Source organism: Pelobates fuscus, chromosome 9 (assembly GCF_036172605.1).
Source record: "Pelobates fuscus isolate aPelFus1 chromosome 9, aPelFus1.pri, whole genome shotgun sequence".
Taxonomy (NCBI): domain Eukaryota; kingdom Metazoa; phylum Chordata; class Amphibia; order Anura; family Pelobatidae; genus Pelobates; species Pelobates fuscus.
Window position 1 is genome coordinate 29,124,115 of NC_086325.1, and position 18,432 is coordinate 29,142,546.

The 18,432-nt window shown below is 43.2% G+C and overlaps 1 protein-coding gene across 1 annotated transcript; it reads right to left on the reverse strand.

Annotated features, from left to right (window-relative positions):
• Positions 1-7,424: 7,424 nt before the first annotated feature.
• On the reverse strand, positions 7,425-17,749 carry GPR4 (G protein-coupled receptor 4). The gene is made up of 2 exons (XM_063433416.1): positions 17,463-17,749; positions 7,425-8,703 (listed from the first exon to the last, which is right to left on the reverse strand). The coding sequence occupies exon 2, from the start codon at positions 8,478-8,480 to the stop codon at positions 7,425-7,427; it is 1,056 nt and encodes a 351-aa protein (XP_063289486.1). The 5' UTR covers positions 8,481-8,703; positions 17,463-17,749.
• Positions 17,750-18,432: the final 683 nt, after the last annotated feature.

Genomic DNA, 18,432 nt, shown 5'->3' on the forward strand with positions numbered 1-18,432 from the left:
GGACAAGCCTTTAAAATTGGATTTTAATGTATTAAGTTACACTGTGTTAGAAACTGAGCAATGCTTTAACACGGATTGTCAATTCAATCTTTTTCCCCACCCATTTCTCTACTTTCTGCACTCCATTTGGGATTTTTCTGTTTTGTAACGAGTAAAGCTTTGTGTTAACTTGAAATAAAAAGACCTACCGGCGTGGAAGCTGTGCTCAGGTACATACTGGTTGATAAAATCAATCCACGTTACTGTATCCACAGACGGTTAACATTTCTTGCACAATCTGTTATCTTACTATGTTATGTATACAGGGCTTGTTTCTGAACGAGACCCTTGCTAGGTAGATAACATCTGTGTGATTATTTATCAATGTGAAGACCAAATGAGAGGTCAGGCACTAACCACATACCAAGACATTTATTGCTTTTAATTTGGGCCCCATTGTAATGGGACATTGTTTCTGTGTTTTCTTTAGGATTGTTTACGCATTTTGGACTTTGTTCCAAACACAATTGAGAGCGTTTTGTCAGTATTCAAGAATGTTTGTTCCAGCCTGTGAACCTCTGAGTAATTTGCTGTAACACAGTTTGATTCTTAGTATTGAGTATAAATAGATTGTTTACATATCACAACAACCAAAGATGGCTAAAAGTATGTTGAGGGTTTATGGTTTACATCTTAAAATATGTTCAACAGAGTCAAGCCATTTCCAAAAATGTAGGAAAATGATCAAGAATGCGGTGCATTGGGTAGTGAATGATGCGTTAAGCTTTAGAAACGTATCTGGTGGCTGTTCTGCTTTGATTGGTATTTAATTAAGTATGAAGAAATCCTTACTAGTCTCACCTTGGGTATTGTTGGTCTGGTTTGAGGTGGTTTTCTAGAATGAATACACCGTATGAGATTCAAATAATTGCAGATCCACTTTAAAACGCCATACGTCGTCCTAAACATGAATTATTCTGTTACACTACTCTGCATTGTAGTTCCAATAGAATTTATAATTCTACGGGCAATGCTAGAAGCAGTATCTGTTGATCACCGTTTCCTCTGAAAGACGCTGTAATATTGCATCGTGTTAGTTAGACAGACATGGATATTTGCCGACAGTGACCGCATGTTGTTACGTTCACTTAGATATGGCTACTGATCTCCTCAATTCATTCTAAACACAGAATGATAATTACCTAATATAGCGTGTCTTGTCATGTCTGTCATCTTATGGCTGTCTATCCGTTAAACGCCAGTTTACTCTAATTTTATAGTTTCTTGATTTGAGTTTGATAGTCTTCTGAGGGGACAAAAAAGGTGCAAGGCAAACGAACTTGTGCAGTTTTTCCTGCGTCGGTTTTAGGCTCTAAAGCCGGAACTGACCTTTTGGATCTGATAGATTTCGATGCATTTGCCTGTAAGTACATTGAACTGTCTGTGACCATCTCTGAGTGTGCATGTCAGTGTCTCTCTAGTTATGTCTTTTACTATCTGTCTCTATCTTTCTGTATGTGTGTGTGTGTGTGTTTTGCAAACTGTTACGTCTGTTTTCACAAAAAAAAATTATTTAAAATTTTCACTTCTCTGCAATGAGCATATGTAGAACATTTCAAGATAGAAAATGAAAACGTTTGACAATGTTGCAGCTCCTGTACAGCCTTCAGCAAAGATGATGATGATTACAGGCCCGGTTCCTTTAGGTCATCATCCATTGTTGAGCATGGTGACCTCTAAGTGTACCCGTTTATTACCTCTCTCTTCTCTCTGTATGTGCTATCTGCCATTGCAGTAAATTTAATTTGACATTCCACTGTCCAGTCACTTGACTTCTAACTTACTGTATGAAAGTCAGGTCTCTGCTCAAAACACCTTTAAATTATATACATATTTTTTCCTCCCTTTATTTGATTCCCCCTTTATTATCGCCCCTTCCTTTTTGTCTCAAGCTTCCTTTAGTTAATTTTTTCCGCTTGTCCATGTTTTTTAAGATATCCTTCCTATTTCAGGTCCCCTTTCTCATTAATTTTAGTCCCATACCATTATTGTTATCGTTATCCGTATGTTTCAAGCCCTATGTATAGCAATCGCCTCCACCTGTCCTTCTAGTCCTGTCCCCTATCTCCAAATAGTCTGTCTCTCAAAATCCTAATTCTTGTCTCCATTCCTCATATATCCCAAAGCCCCCTCAACGTCTATATCGACTCATCCCTCCTATACCTTAAGATCTCTGTCTGTAAGGCTCCATCTCCGCAGTACGCCCCTTCCTCTCGTAGCTCTATAAATTGTTCCTGTGCCCCGTGGCCAATCATCTGCATTTCTGGGCTCAGGACTGGGCCCTGTCCATAGTGGTTTAGTGATGAGCTCTCAATGTTTACTGCATACATTTGTCTCAGTACCCTCATATACCATATCCTCTATTCCTATAACACCCGTCATAACGAACAATTTGAAGAAAAGTTTAAATCTGTGTTTACATTTTACTGGGTGTGAGATTTACTACTTTTACAAATAATTGAGAAGTCCTACATTTTGAGAAAGCCAGCAATGAGAGACACAAATCTAGCTGACACTAACTATTGAAATAAATACCTTTTTATAGTCACAGTAAAAGACATTACAATGCACAGTTTGTTATAAATGAATGACGTTTCCCTACGTGCTATAAATTTGCAGTCGTTATATAAGTAGAAATGGATAATTGCACAACGCGCACTTCTCTGTAACATAAACTGAACTTTAGTTGAATAATTAGTGTGTTCTTGCAGTAATTCTCCACACATTGCGGTTATCGCTGTATATACACACAGAATGTGTCTGTTGTGTGAAGACGGATAGCTCTGATCAGGGTTGGAGCTGGGACAGGGTATTCCCAGGGTCACTAAGCCTGTGATGTGACCCAGCTGTGACTGGAATATCAGAGAAGTGACGAAGCTATGCACAAGGGATTTGCTATTGCATCAGAGACCTGCTGGACATGGTAGCGGGCTAATGACAGAGCTGTGGGCAAGCCAGGCTCAGTACAGGAACAGAAGGAAAAATGGATTGGTATGACAGACAGAGATGTGTGGAACACGGCTTTTATCTGGGGATTCTGAGGCACCTCATTTGAAATTACAACCGCATTATATAGTTCTGGATCCTTTGCCCTCTGGAACATTCCCTCATTATAGGAGAGTTGTAGAACCTTTCCCCTCATTATGGGAGAGTTGTGGAACCTTTCCCCTCATTATGGGAGAGTTGTGGAACCTTTCCCCTCATTATAGGAGAGTTGTGGAACCTTTCCCCTCATTATAGGAGAGTTGTGGAACCTTTCCCCTCATTATAGGAGAGTTGTGGAACCTTTCCCCTCATTATAGGAGAGTTGTGGAACCTTTCCCCTCATTATAGGAGAGTTGTGGAACTTTCCCCTCATTATAGGAGAGTTGTTGAACCTTTCCCCTCATTATAGGAGAGTTGTGGAACCTTTCCCCTCATTATAGGAGCTGGAACATTTCCCCTCATTATAGGAGAGTTGTGGAACTTTCCCCTCATTATAGGAGAGTTGTGGAACTTTCCCCTCATTATAGGAGATTTATGGAACTTTCCCCTCTTTATAGGAGAGTTGTGGAACTTTCCCCTCATTATAGGAGAGTTGTGGAACTTTCCCCTCATTATAGGAGAGTTGTGGAACTTTCCCCTCATTATAGGAGCGTTGTGGAACTTTCCCCTCATTATAGGAGAGTTGTGGAACTTTCCCCTCATTATAGGAGCGTTGTGGAACATTTCCCCTCATTATAGGAGAGTTGTGGAACTTTCCCCTCATTATAGGAGAGTTGTGGAACTTTCCCCTCATGATAGGAGATTTATGGAACTTTCCCCTCATTACAGGAGAGTTGTGGAATCTTTCCCCTCATTATAGGAGCGTTGTGGAATCTTTCCCCTCATTATAGGAGCGTTGTGGAATCTTTCCCCTCATTATAGGAGCGTTGTGGAACCTTTCCACTCATTATAGCAGAGCTGTGTGGAACAGGGCTTTTATCTGGGGATTCGGTGGCACCTTGTTTGAATTCACAACCAACAGTATTATATAGTTCTGGAGTCATTACAATTATTATAGGAGAGCTCTGGAACCTTTATCCTTTATTGTAATAGAGCTCTATAATGTTTCTCTTTAATATAGAAGAGACAAGGAACATTTTCCCTTAGTATAGAACAGCTCTGAAATTACCGTATTTACTCGAATCTAATGCCCACCTCAATTTTTGAAACCTGGAAATTGAAAAAAGTTTTTGCTGGCGAATGTAATGCGCATTTATACAAGAAGATACTACTATACAACATTGTGATATAATGAAAGTGTGTATTGCAATATATCATAGTAACATTGATGGTATTTCAATTTAAGTGTTACATGTTAAGTCTATTCTTTCTTAAGCCCTCTTTCAGGAATGAAATTTCCCTGTGTCAATTCGCCTCTTTGAATTCACCAGTTTGAATTCGCTGGAATTCAATTCGCCAGAAAATTTTGAATTTTGCCCCGAATGTAATCGAATCTAATGCACATTTAAATTTTGGAAACTTTTATTTTCCAAAAAAGGTGCTCATTAGATTCGAGTAAATACAGTATTCCCATTATTATAGTACAGGAGAGCACACTGAAACTTTCCTCTTAGTATAGGAGAGCAAGGGAACTGTTACCATTATTATATGAGAGCACTTGATAATTTGCCCATAGTACTGTAGCATAGTACTTTAACAATTTCCAATAGCATCGGACACTGCTAGAACATTTCACCTTAGTATAAGAAACCATTTTAAAAATTCCCACTAGAACAAGAGAGTACTGGAACATTTCCCCTAGTCTAGAAGAGAATTGGGACATTTCCCCTAATCTTGGAGAGCATTGGAACATTTCCCCTAATCTTGGAGAGCATTGGAACATTTCCCCTAATCTTGGAGAGCATTGGAACATTTCCCCTAATCTTGGAGAGCATTGGAACATTTCCCCTAATCTTGGAGAGCATTGGAACATTTCCCCTAATCTTGGAGAGCATTGGAACATTTCCCCTAATCTTGGAGAGCATTGGAACATTTCCCCTAGCACAGTAGAATTTAAACCTTTCCCCTAGTCTACGAGAGCATTGGAACATTTCTTCTAGTCTAGGAGAGCATCGCAACATTTCCCCTAGTTTAGGAGAGCATTGGAAAATGTATTCTAGTCTAGGAGAGCATTGCAGCATTTCTCCTAGTTTAGGGGAGAGCATTGGAAAATGTATTCTAGTCTAGGAGAGCATTGCAGCATTTCTCCTAGTTTAGGGGAGAGCATTGGAAAATGTATTCTAGTCTAGGAGAGCATTGCAACATTTCCCCTAGCATAGGAGCATTGGAACATACTTTCTCCTAGTATAAGAGAAAACTGGAACATTTTCTTGTAGCATAGATGAATCTATCATAGAACACTAGAATCTATTTACTCTAGTATTCAAAGGGTACTTGGACATTTAGCGTAGGAGAGAAAGCAAACCTAACCAAAGAATACCAGAGTGACTAAAGAGTAAAATTCTATAATATTTATTTCTCCTGGTAAATGGGGAATGCTGCAGCTCTTTCCACAATATATGAGTACATATGAACACATTTCCTAACTAGGGGAAAGTGGAGGATTTATTCTTTGATTTTTCTTAGGGTAAAACAGTATTGGTTTTGTGCAACTGACCCCAGATAATTTTACATTATATGGGGAGCACAGGAACCTTTATTCCCCGTGTATTTTAGTTTGCTACGGCCATCATAACGTAGTATAGAAAAGTATTTGATCATTTTTCCCATAGCATAGAAGAGTGCTAGTGTTTTGCCCTTTGTATAGGAGAGTACTAGAACATTTCCCCCCAAGTTTAAATGAGTACCCACATATTTGTTGCAGTATATAAGCGTACTAGAACATTTTCTCTGATTTATGTAGCAAAAACTTTCCCCCTGCAACAGTTCTAGAACCCTGTTGTACAAAACAAAGCACTGGCCATTGGTGTCCGTACACGACTTCTCGTTCGGACAACAAGTCAAGATGTGTCTTGTGACAGAGCTGTGTAGCAGAGTTGCCAGCACAGGAATGTCAGTGAGGACAACAATGTGAGATAGCTGTGAAGTTTTAGAGCCGCATTGAACAGGGGAGTAAATAACAGCAGAGACGACAGCAGACAAGTTAGGGCCTTAGTGACAGAATCTGGTTGAGGTTACAGAAGCTGTTTGTACTTATAGGAATAGCAGAGAGGATGGTAAAGCAAGTTAGAAACTAGTGATAGAGCATTTTGTGTCTTTTAGGATTACTGGATTAGCAGAGGGAACAGTAAAGCAGGTTACGGCCTAGTGGCAGAGCATTGTGTGTGTTGGGGTTACTGGAATAGCAGAGAGGGCGGTAAAACAAGTTATAGCCTAGAAATAGAGCATTGTGTGTGTTGGGGTTACTGGAATAGCAGAGAGTGCGGTAAAACAAGTTATAGCCTAGTGATAGAGCATTGTGTGTGTTGGGGTTACTGGAATAGCAGAGAGGGCTGTAAAACAAGTTATAGCCTAGAAATAGAGCATTGTGTGTGTTGGGGTTACTGGAATAGCAGAGAGTGCGGTAAAACAAGTTATAGCCTAGTGATAGAGCTTTGTGTATGTGTTGGGGTTACTGGAATAGCAGAGAGGGCTGTAGAACAAGTTTTAGCCTAGTGGCAGAGCATTGTGTGTGTTGGGGTAACTGGAATAGCAGTGAGGGCGGTAAAACAAGTTTTAGCCTAGTGGCAGAGCATTGTGTGTGTGTTGGGGGTTACTGGAACAGCAGAGGTACAGTAAAGCAGGTTGCAGCCTAGTGGCAGAGCATTTTTAGTGTATCGGGGATGCTGGAGTCAAGACCACTGAACATTTTAGTGCCCTTTTGCATGGCTGAGGTGGAGGAATAGCAGAGGCACACACACAGCAGAACTTGATGCAGTTAGAGCCGTGTACAGCCTACTAGTGCTGGCTCTTCTGTCAGCAACAGCTGTGCCCCTCTCGGCTCCCCCCTCTGCTGTTCTTGTTTAACTCAATTGCCCCCATATCCCTCTAATGTACCTGCGTAACACACACTGACTCAGCACACAGATGGCAGAGACCAGCTTGCAGAATATTTCCACCTATGCAGAGCATCTCACCCCGGCACATAGTGCTTCGAGCTAAACACCCCTTCTTCCCCGCAGAACGTCTCCACTCATTTAGACTGGGATTTTCCCCCAAAACTAGCAAATTCCCACCCAATTTGCATTGCTCCAACTCTGTAACATCTGTCCCTTAATGCTGCATAAAAAACATCACCCCCTTATTATCTTATTAAGTACATGCCCCCAATTCTGAAGAGTTCCCTAAAATAAGAGACACTTAAACATGGTGGTTATCAGTTTAATTTATTTTATTGTGCAGCACAGGTTACCTTTCTAGCCTCATACCACATGCACCCCTTGCCCTCTCCCCAATTCCACCATCCTGAGCTCTTCTCCTCCTCTGCCCTCAATGCCCCTTTCTCCCCAGCCCATTCGGTCTTTGCCCAATGCCCATGCCACTACCCCTCCTACTGCCTTTGCCACTTCCCCCCGAGCTCCAGGGCATGCCAAACAATAGAGGGCAGGATCTGCCAGACAGTTCAGGGTGGCCAGGGCTAGTGATGCATGGTAGGCAGGGAAAAGTCTCTCCTCCAATGCGCAGTCTCCACCTGCAGCCACAGAGTTTCCCCCAACCAGGAACACCACGCTTCGTAGGAGGAGTAAAGCATGGTATGGCCCATAGCACAGCAGTGCTACGCAAGGAAGCCCAAGAGCTAGCCGCCGCACTCTCCTTCGTTCTCTTCTCTCACAGGATGCACTTCCTCGCAGAGCTCTCAGCAGCCCGGCATAGCAGACCATCATAACCCCCCAGGGCAACAGAAAACCTGCCAACACCCTCCCCACATTAGCCAAGGCAGCCCCTCTCCCAGAAAGGGGGTAACTCTCATAGCAGAAGGTGTGGTTGTATTGATCCCGGTGGATGGCATCTCCAAGCAGTGGGGGAGCATTGGCCGCCAACTCAAGTATCCAAACCAGCGCCGAGACAGCAGCAGCTGAGCGTATGGGCCTAGCACCAGGGAAACGTAAAGGGTGTGCCACGGCTAGATATCGGTCAGCAGATACACAGGAAAGGAAAGCGGCTCCCACATACAGGTTGGTATAGAATACAAAACCAAAAAGACGGCAGGCACCGGGGCCATAACCCCAAACATCCCGCCGCAGGTAGTAATCCGTCCATGGTGGGAGTGCACAAATCAGGAGAAGATCAGAGAGGGAGAGGTTGAGGAGGTAGACACCAAGTTCTCTACCCTGCCTAACTTGAAGCCAAGCTGCCCACAAGGCCAGTAAATTTGCTGGCAGACCCACCACGAAGACCAGTGCGTAGAGTGAGGGTGGAAGCACTCCGTCCAGGCCAGAATCAACGTTACAAGCATCTGGAGAAGTGAAGTTCGACATGGCACAAAAAAAGTCCACAGAAACTAGGCCTTTTTTCCTCTTTGACTATACCCTCTCTTGTCTTCTCTCTTACTCCAACTCAATTTTGTCTCTTTTTCGTCTTCCTCCCACTCTTCCTCCGTCCCTCCCTGGGGTTTAGAGCTGTCTGTGTAATCAGATGGACTGCTCATTTTGGCTCATGACTTTTTCCTCTAACACTCCATCAGCAGAGTACCAGCAGTGTCTGTAGGGACGGAAACAATATAACAGAATGAGAGCTGCAGGTGAGGCATCGAATGATAGAATGTTGAGTTTTGGGGAGAGCTAAGGTTCCAATGTTAAGTTAGGGAAGAACGTATTTGAGATCAGTGTTAGAAATGATCAAATATTAGAGTGCAAAGTGTAAGGCCAAAGCGCAAGGGGCATCTAATGAAGATCTTTGATAAGAGCGTATCTTGTTTTAGTGTAAATTTTAGGGGTTGGAATGCTGGTGAAATCTTTAAGAGTAGGGATTATATAGTATTAGAGGAAGATCCATTGTTAGAATTCTGAGTGAGATCTAACGTAAGACTGCCGAGTCTAGAGAAAATAACCTTGTGAGTGTTTGTGAGAAGAGCATGCAGAGAAGATGTATTGAAGTTGCACAGAGCTTTAATGTGTGTTAATGAATGTAGGTAAGGTGTAGCAGTGTAGGAATGAATGTCAGAGTTTTTGTGTTACAGACGTAATAGTGTAAAACTACTAAACATGTAGAGTTGCAGTGTAGCAAACCAAAAGTGAGACATGATGTAAACTAGCTGGGCTCGTGAGGAAGTTAAGTGAGCAATGCAAATCAAGCAGAGAAAGGGGAGTGTAAGAGTGCTGAGTGTGAACTGAGTATGAGAGATTAGTGTGAGAATACCGAGTACGAGGAAGTGATGTATGTGTCAGTCTATAAAAGAGTGGTGCAATGATACGGATTTGGAGAGCAGTGTTACGTGCTGATTGTGAGAAGGTTGTGTACAAGTGCTGATTGTGAGATAGTTGTGTAAGAGTACTAATTGTGAAAGGGTTGTGTAACAATACTAATTGTGAGATAGTTTTGTAAGAGCGCTGCTTTTGAGAGGGTTGTGTAAGAGTACTCTTACGCTGCCCTCACTATCGGCACACTTGGACTGCCCCCAGTATCGGCACTCTTACACTGCCCTCACTATCAGCACTCTTACACTGAGAAAGCTGGGATAGCAACGTGAGAGTGCTGTGTGAGAGAGCTGGGATAGCAACGTGAGAGTGCTGTGTGAGAGAGCTGGGATAGCAATGTGAGAGTGCTGTGTGAGAGAGCTGGGATAGCAATGTGAGAGTGCTGTGTGAGAATGGGGTAGGATAGAAATGTGAGAGTGCTGTGTGAGAGCGGGGTAGGATAGCAATGTGAGAGTGCTGTGTGAGAGTGGGGTAGGATAGCAATGTGAGAGAGCGGGCTAGGATAGCAATGTGAGTGCTGTGAGAGAGAGTTGGGATAGCAATGTGAGAGTGCTGTGAGAGAGAGTTGGGATAGCAATGTGAGAGTGCTGTGAGAGAGAATTGGGATAGCAATGTGAGTGCTGTGTGAGAGAGTGGGGTAGGATAGCAATGTGAGTGACGTGAGAGAGCTGGGATAGCAATGTGAGAGTGCTGTGTGAGAGCGGGGTAGGATAGCAATATCAGAGTGCTGTGTGAGAGAGCTGTGAAGGATAGCAATATTAGGGTGCTTTGAGAGAGCTGGGTAGGATAGCAATATTAGAGTGCTGTGTGAGAGCTGGGTAGGATAGCAATGGGAGAGTGCTGTGTGAGAGAGCTGGATAGGATAGCAATATTAGAGTGCTGTGAGAAAGCTGGGTACGATAACAATATTAGAGTGCTGTGTGAGAGCTGGGTAGGATAACAATATTAGGGTGCTTTGAGAGAGCTGGGTAGGATAGCAATATTAGAATGCTGTGTGAGAGAACGGGGTAGGAAAGCAATGGGAGAGTGCTGTGTGAGAGAGCTGGATAGGATAGCAATGTGAGAGTGCTGTGTGAGAGAGCGGACTAGGATAGCATTATGAGAGTGCTGTGTGAGAGCGGGCTAGGATAGTATTATGAGAGTGCTGTGTGAGAGAGCGGGGTAGGATAGCAATATTAGAGTGCTGTGTGAGAGAGCTGGGTAGAATAGCAATATTAGAGTGCTGTGTGAGAGAGCGGTGTAGGATAGCAATGTGAGAGTGCTGTGTGAGAGCGGGGTAGGATAGCAATGTGAGAGTGCTGTGTGAGAGAGCTGGATAGGATAGCAATGTGAGAGTGCTGTGTGAGAGAGCAGGCTAGGATAGCATTATGAGAGTACTGTGTGAGAGAGCGGGGTAGGATAGCAATGTGAGAGTGCTGTGTGAGAGAGCTGAGATAGCAATGTGAGAGTGCTGTGTGAGAGAGCTGGGTAGGATAGCAATGTGAGAGTGCTGTGTGAGAGAGTGGGGTAGGATAGCAATGTGAGAGTGCTGTGTGAGAGAGCTGGGATAGAAATGTGAGATTGCTGTGTGAGAGTTGGGTAAGATAGCAATGTGAGAGTGCTGTGTGAGAGTGCTGGGATAGCAATGTGAGAGTGCTGTGTGAGAGAGCTGGGTAGGATAGCAATATTGGAGTGCAGTGTGAGAGAGTGGGGTAGGATAGCAATGTGAGAGTGCTGTGTGAGAGAGCTGGGTAGGATAGCAATGTGAGAGTGCTGTGTGAGAGAGCTGGGTAGGATAGCAATGTGAGAGTGCTGTGTGAGAGAGCAGGCTAGGATAGCATTATGAGAGTGCTGTGTGAGAGAGCTGGGTAGGATAGCAATGCGAGAGTGCTGTGTGAGAGAGTGGGGTAGGATAGCAATGTGAGAGTGCTGTGTGAGAGAGCGGGCTAGGATAACAATGTGAGAGTGCTGTGTGAGAGAGCTGGGTAGGATAGCAATGTGAGAGTGCTGTGTGAGAGAGCAGGCTAGGATAGCATTATGAGAGTGCTGTGTGAGAGAGCTGGGTAGGATAGCAATATTGGAGTGCAGTGTGAGAGAGTGGGGTAGGATAGCAATGTGAGAGTGCTGTGTGAGAGAGCTGGGTAGGATAGCAATGTGAGAGTGCTGTGTGAGAGAGCTGGGTAGGATAGCAATATTGGAGTGCAGTGTGAGAGAGTGGGGTAGGATAGCAATGTGAGAGTGCTGTGTGAGAGAGTGGGGTAGGATAGCAATGTGAGAGTGCTGTGTGAGAGAGCGGGCTAGGATAACAATGTGAGAGTGCTGTGTGAGAGAGCTGGGTAGGATAGCAATGTGAGAGTGCTGTGTGAGAGAGCAGGCTAGGATAGCATTATGAGAGTGCTGTGTGAGAGAGCTGGGTAGGATAGCAATATTGGAGTGCAGTGTGAGAGAGTGGGGTAGGATAGCAATGTGAGAGTGCTGTGTGAGAGAGCTGGGTAGGATAGCAATGTGAGAGTGCTGTGTGAGAGAGCTGGGTAGGATAGCAATGTGAGAGTGCTGTGTGAGAGAGCAGGCTAGGATAGCATTATGAGAGTGCTGTGTGAGAGAGTGGGGTAGGATAGCAATGTGAGAGTGCTGTGTGAGAGAGCAGGCTAGGATAACAATGTGAGAGTGCTGTGTGAGAGAGTGGGGTAGGATAGCAATGTGAGAGTGATGTGTGAGAGAGTGGGGTAGGAAAGAGAGCAGTGCTTGAATTGTGTAAAAGAGCTCAGAATGCGCAGTGTAAGAGTTGAGTGTGAGAACCATGTGGTGGAGCACAGACTAGTGAAAGAGAGCATATTGTGGGAGAATAGTGAGTTTTGGTAAAGTAATGTGAGAGAGCAGTGTAAGAGTGCTGATAGTGATATATATAGAGAGAGCAGTGTAAGAGTGCTGATAGTGATATATATATATATATATAGAGAGAGAGAGAGAGAGACAGAGAGACAGAGAGAACAGTGTAAGAGTGCTGATAGTGATAGAGAGCAGTGTAAGAGTGCTGATAGTGATAGAGAGAGAGCAGTGTAAGAGTGCTGATAGTGATATATATAGAGAGAGCAGTGTAAGAGTGCTGATAGTGATATATATAGAGAGAGCAGTGTAAGAGTGCTGATAGTGATAGAGAGAGAGCAGTGTAAGAGTGCTGATAGTGATATATATATATATATATATATAGAGAGAGAGAGACAGAGAGACAGAGAGAACAGTGTAAGAGTGCTGATAGTGATAGAGAGCAGTGTAAGAGTGCTGATAGTGATAGAGAGAGAGCAGTGTAAGAGTGCTGATAGTGATATATATAGAGAGAGCAGTGTAAGAGTGCTGATAGTGATATATATAGAGAGAGCAGTGTAAGAGTGCTGATAGTGATAGAGAGAGAGCAGTGTAAGAGTGCTGATAGTGATATATATATATATATATATAGAGAGAGAGAGAGACAGAGAGACAGAGAGAACAGTGTAAGAGTGCTGATAGTGATAGAGAGCAGTGTAAGAGTGCTGATAGTGATAGAGAGAGAGCAGTGTAAGAGTGCTGATAGTGATATATATAGAGAGAGCAGTGTAAGAGTGCTGATAGTGATATATATAGAGAGAGCAGTGTAAGAGTGCTGATAGTGATATATAGAGAGAGCAGTGTAAGAGTGCTGATATTGATATATATAGAGAGAGCAGTGTAAGAGTGCTGATAGTGATAGAGAGCAGTGTAAGAGTGCTGATAGTGATAGAGAGAGAGCAGTGTAAGAGTGCTGATAGTGATATATATAGAGAGAGCAGTGTAAGAGTGCTGATAGTGATATATATAGAGAGAGCAGTGTAAGAGTGCTGATAGTGATATATAGAGAGAGCAGTGTAAGAGTGCTGATATTGATATATATATAGAGAGCAGTGTAAGAGTGCTGATAGTGATAGAGAGCAGTGTAAGAGTGCTGATAGTGATAGAGAGAGAGCAGTGTAAGAGTGCTGATAGTGATATATATAGAGAGAGCAGTGTAAGAGTGCTGATAGTGATATATATAGAGAGAGCAGTGTAAGAGTGCTGATAGTGATATATATATATATATATATAGAGAGAGAGAGACAGAGAGACAGAGAGAACAGTGTAAGAGTGCTGATAGTGATAGAGAGCAGTGTAAGAGTGCTGATAGTGATATGGAGAGAGCAGTGTAAGAGTGCTGATAGTGATCGGGAGAGAGCAGTGTAAGAGTGCTGATAGTGATAGAGAGCAGTGTAAGAGTGTTGATAGTGATAGAGAGCAGTGTAAGAGTGCTGATAGTGATAGAGAGCAGTGTAAGAGTGCTAATAGTGATATAGAGAGCAGTGTAAGAGTGCTAATAGTGATCGGGAGAGAGCAGTGTAAGAGTGCTGATAGTGATATATAGAGAGAGCAGTGTAAGAGTGCTGATATTGATATATAGAGAGAGAGCAGTGTAAGAGTGCTGATAGTGATAGAGAGAGAGCAGTGTAAGAGTGCTGATAGTGATATATATAGAGAGAGCAGTGTAAGAGTGCTGATAGTGATATATATATATATAGAGAGAGAGAGAGAGACAGAGAGACAGAGAGAACAGTGTAAGAGTGCTGATAGTGATAGAGAGCAGTGTAAGAGTGCTGATAGTGATATGGAGAGAGCAGTGTAAGAGTGCTGATAGTGATCGGGAGAGAGCAGTGTAAGAGTGCTGATAGTGATAGAGAGCAGTGTAAGAGTGTTGATAGTGATAGAGAGCAGTGTAAGAGTGCTGATAGTGATAGAGAGCAGTGTAAGAGTGCTGATAGTGATATGGAGAGAGCAGTGTAAGAGTGCTAATAGTGATATAGAGAGCAGTGTAAGAGTGCTAATAGTGATCGGGAGAGAGCAGTGTAAGAGTGCTGATAGTGATATATAGAGAGAGCAGTGTAAGAGTGCTGATATTGATATATATAGAGAGAGCAGTGTAAGAGTGCTGATAGTGATAGAGAGCAGTGTAAGAGTGCTGATAGTGATAGAGAGAGAGCAGTGTAAGAGTGCTGATAGTGATATATATAGAGAGAGCAGTGTAAGAGTGCTGATAGTGATATATATAGAGAGAGCAGTGTAAGAGTGCTGATAGTGATATATATATATATAGAGAGAGAGAGAGAGAGACAGAGAGACAGAGAGAACAGTGTAAGAGTGCTGATAGTGATAGAGAGCAGTGTAAGAGTGCTGATAGTGATATGGAGAGAGCAGTGTAAGAGTGCTGATAGTGATCGGGAGAGAGCAGTGTAAGAGTGCTGATAGTGATAGAGAGCAGTGTAAGAGTGTTGATAGTGATAGAGAGCAGTGTAAGAGTGCTGATAGTGATAGAGAGCAGTGTAAAAGTGCTGATAGTGATATGGAGAGAGCAGTGTAAGAGTGCTAATAGTGATATAGAGAGCAGTGTAAGAGTGCTAATAGTGATCGGGAGAGAGCAGTGTAAGAGTGCTGATAGTGATATATAGAGAGAGCAGTGTAAGAGTGCTGATATTGATATATATAGAGAGAGCAGTGTAAGAGTGCTGATAGTGATAGAGAGAGAGCAGTGTAAGAGTGCTGATAGTGATATATATAGAGAGCAGTGTAAGAGTGCTGATAGTGATATACAGAGAGAGCAGTGTAAGAGTGCTAATAGTGATATAGAGAGCAGTGTAAGAGTGCTAATAGTGATCGGGAGAGAGCAGTGTAAGAGTGCTGATAGTGATATATAGAGAGAGCAGTGTAAGAGTGCTGATATTGATATATATAGAGAGAGCAGTGTAAGAGTGCTAATAGTGATATAGAGAGCAGTGTAAGAGTGCTAATAGTGATCGGGAGAGAGCAGTGTAAGAGTGCTGATAGTGATATATAGAGAGAGCAGTGTAAGAGTGCTGATATTGATATATATAGAGAGAGCAGTGTAAGAGTGCTGATAGTGATAGAGAGAGAGCAGTGTAAGAGTGGTGATAGTGATATATATAGAGAGCAGTGTAAGAGTGCTGATAGTGATAGAGAGAGCAGTGTAAGAGTGCTGATAGTGATAGAGAGAGCAGTGTAAGAGTGCTGATAGTGATAGAGAGCAGTGTAAGAGTGCTGATAGTGATAGAGATAGCAGTGTAAGAGTGCTGATAGTGATAGAGAGAGCAGTGTAAGAGTGCTGATAGTGATAGAGAGAGCAGTGTAAGAGTGCTGATAGTGATAGAGAGCAGTGTAAGAGTGCTGATAGTGATAGAGAGAGAGCAGTGTAAGAGTGCTGATAGTTATATGGAGAGAGCAGTGTAAGAGTGCTGATAGTGATCGGGAGACAGCAGTGTAAGAGTGCTGATAGTGATATACAGAGAGAGCAGTGTAGGAGTGCTAATAGTGATATAGAGAGCAGTGTTAGAGTGCTGATAGTGATCGGGAGAGAGCAGTGTAAGAGTGCTGATAGTGATAGAGAGAGAGCAGTGTAAGAGTGCTGATAGTGATATATAGAGAGAGCAGTGTAAGACTGTTGATAGTGATATACAGAGAGAACAGTGTAAGAGTGCTGATAGTGATATACAGAGAGAGCAGTGTAAGAGTGCTGATAGTGATATAGAGAGAGAGCAGTGTAAGAGTGCTGATAGTGATAGATGGAGAGCAGTGTAAGAGTGCTGATAGTGATATATAGAGAGAGCAGTGTAAGAGTGCTGATAGTGATAGAGAGAGAGCAGTGTAAGAGTGCTGATAGTGATATATATAGAGAGAGCAGTGTAAGAGTGTTGATATTAGTAATATATGTAGAGAGAGAGTAGTGTAAGAGTGCTGATAGTGATATAGAGAGAGAGCAGTGTAAGAGTGTTGATATTAGTAATATATGTAGAGAGAGACAGCAGTGTAAGAGTGCTGAGAGAGAAAGAGCAGTGCAGGACTAGAGTGCTTTTAGTGAAATAGAGAGAACAGTGTTGAGTGCTGACAGAGAGTAATGTTAGAGTGCCAAAGAGATAAAGTACCGAGATATGGTAGTGTTAGAGTGCTGACATATAGAGTGCTGAAAGAGAGCGCAGCGTTAGAGTGCTGACATTAAGAAAGTATGATGTGTGAGAGAGCAATGTTAAAGGGCCAATGGTGAGAGTGCTGGCAGAGAGAAATGGGAATAAGAGTGATGATAGAGAGAAAGCAGTGAAACTGATGTTGAGAGTGCTGCGTGAGACTGTTGACAGTGAGAGTACAGAGTGCTGAGAGAGAGAGAGAGTTGTGTAAGAGTGACAGTGAGAGTGCTTATGTCAGCTGGCACGTGGTTACATCTGCTCTGGTCTAGACACCGTCTAAAGAGACTTGCACTGCCCTCACGATCGGCACTCTAGACACTGTCTAAAGAGACTGTTTCCCTGACTGTCTATCTGTGACAGATCATTAACACCGGTCATGGGAGAGAGAGAGAGAGGAAGATAGGATGAGACGGAGGGAGGGGGGTAACAGAGGGTGAGTCTCAGTAACTAATCGACTGTCTGCTCTGTACATAAATATTTAGATACCAAGAGCGATTGGAGAGCGAGTTTCTGGAGCACAGAATGAGGGGGAGAGAGTGCATGAGAATGGAGAGTGCAAGATAGAGTGCAAACTGCGTAAATAGAGTGCAGAGTGGAATAATATAGTGGATGAGAGTGCAGAGAGAGAGAGAGAGTGCTGGGTTGTGGGAGCAGAGAGAGTGCTGGGTTGTGAGAGACGAGGGAATGCTTGGTTGTGGGAGCAGAGAGGAATGTGAGAGACAGACAGAGAGAGTGCTGGGTTGTGAGAAACAGAGAGAGTGCTGGGTTGTGGGACAATGTATTGTGGGGGGGGGGGGGGGGGGAGGGGGTCTCCACAATAGGGGGTATGTGGCTGGGTGACTTCATAGTATAACAGGTGCACACATCACAAAGTAATTATTATTCTCTGATTATTATCTGCATATCTTCTACCATTATTTATAAAACATGTCCTCTATTACTATTACAAGTCCGTAGCTGTCTGTCTACCTACAGGCAGGTTAACTAATGAGAGCACCTAATGTATCCTTTCTGATAAACGCACAGCTACAAAGTATAGATCTCTCACCTGGGGGACAATCCAGTGCAGAGCACTTTGTGTAGGTGCAGAGCGCTGTGTGTAGCAGTCTGAGCGCAGACTGGCAGCTTGCAGAGCACTTGTTGTAGTTTGCAGAGAATTCCCTGGAGGTTGCAGATCAATATCTCCAGTCTGTTCTTCCAAGATCAGTATCAGTAGTGCTGGTGTGAGCAGAGCCTGCGGTTGGAGGAGGGATGGATGGAGGTTTTTTTGGGTGGATTCCCTCCCTGTAAAGTGCTCAGTGTGCAATAAGGAGCCAGTGAATTGACTTGACTTGTGAGAAGGATGGAGATCTGAAAGGGGGACGGTCCATAACGTAACCCTGCCCAGTGCAGAGCCTTGGGCATGGCAGAGCTATGAAGTGTAATGATGGTGTGTAGAGCCAAGAAAGATTTGCATAGCAGAACACAATAAGAAAACACCACTATAAGCATATTCTGGAGCAGGAGTGTCCATTCTTGGCTCGAAGATGGTGCACATAATTTCCTTAATATTGTGCCTCCCAGTGTGGGAACTGGAGTTCAGTTTAGGTTGGAAGTCCAGGGTTGGGACCCCTGGTGTAAATGCCAATTCCAGGAGAACCCTGAGCCAAATAACCCTTTCCCCCCCCTTAGAGTGAATATAAATAGTAAATAGGCATTCAGAGGAGGGGAGAGGGAGACTACCCCACAGGGATTAGGTTTATATCTGTCCTTCCTGGGGGTATCTACTAACTAGTGAAATGTCAGGATTCAATCCGAGCTCAGGTTAATTTATTTCAGGGTTTACACCATGAAGATATCCACTGAAAAGATAGATCATTTGGGAGATTTTTTCCCCCCAATTTTGCCTAAAATTTGAAATTCACTTTGAAGTTCCTGTCAATTCACATCCTAGAGAATAACCACAAAAGAGTTATTTACTAAACTGTGAATTGTCAGGGAAGTTTGGATGTTCATACCAGAAATATCTGTGCTGTGCT

What these genes read in the sequence shown, in the direction of transcription:
- GPR4 (XM_063433416.1), bottom strand. Translation starts at nt 8,480, where the DNA reads ATGTCGAACTTCACTTCTCCAGATGCTTGTAACGTTGATTCTGGCCTG.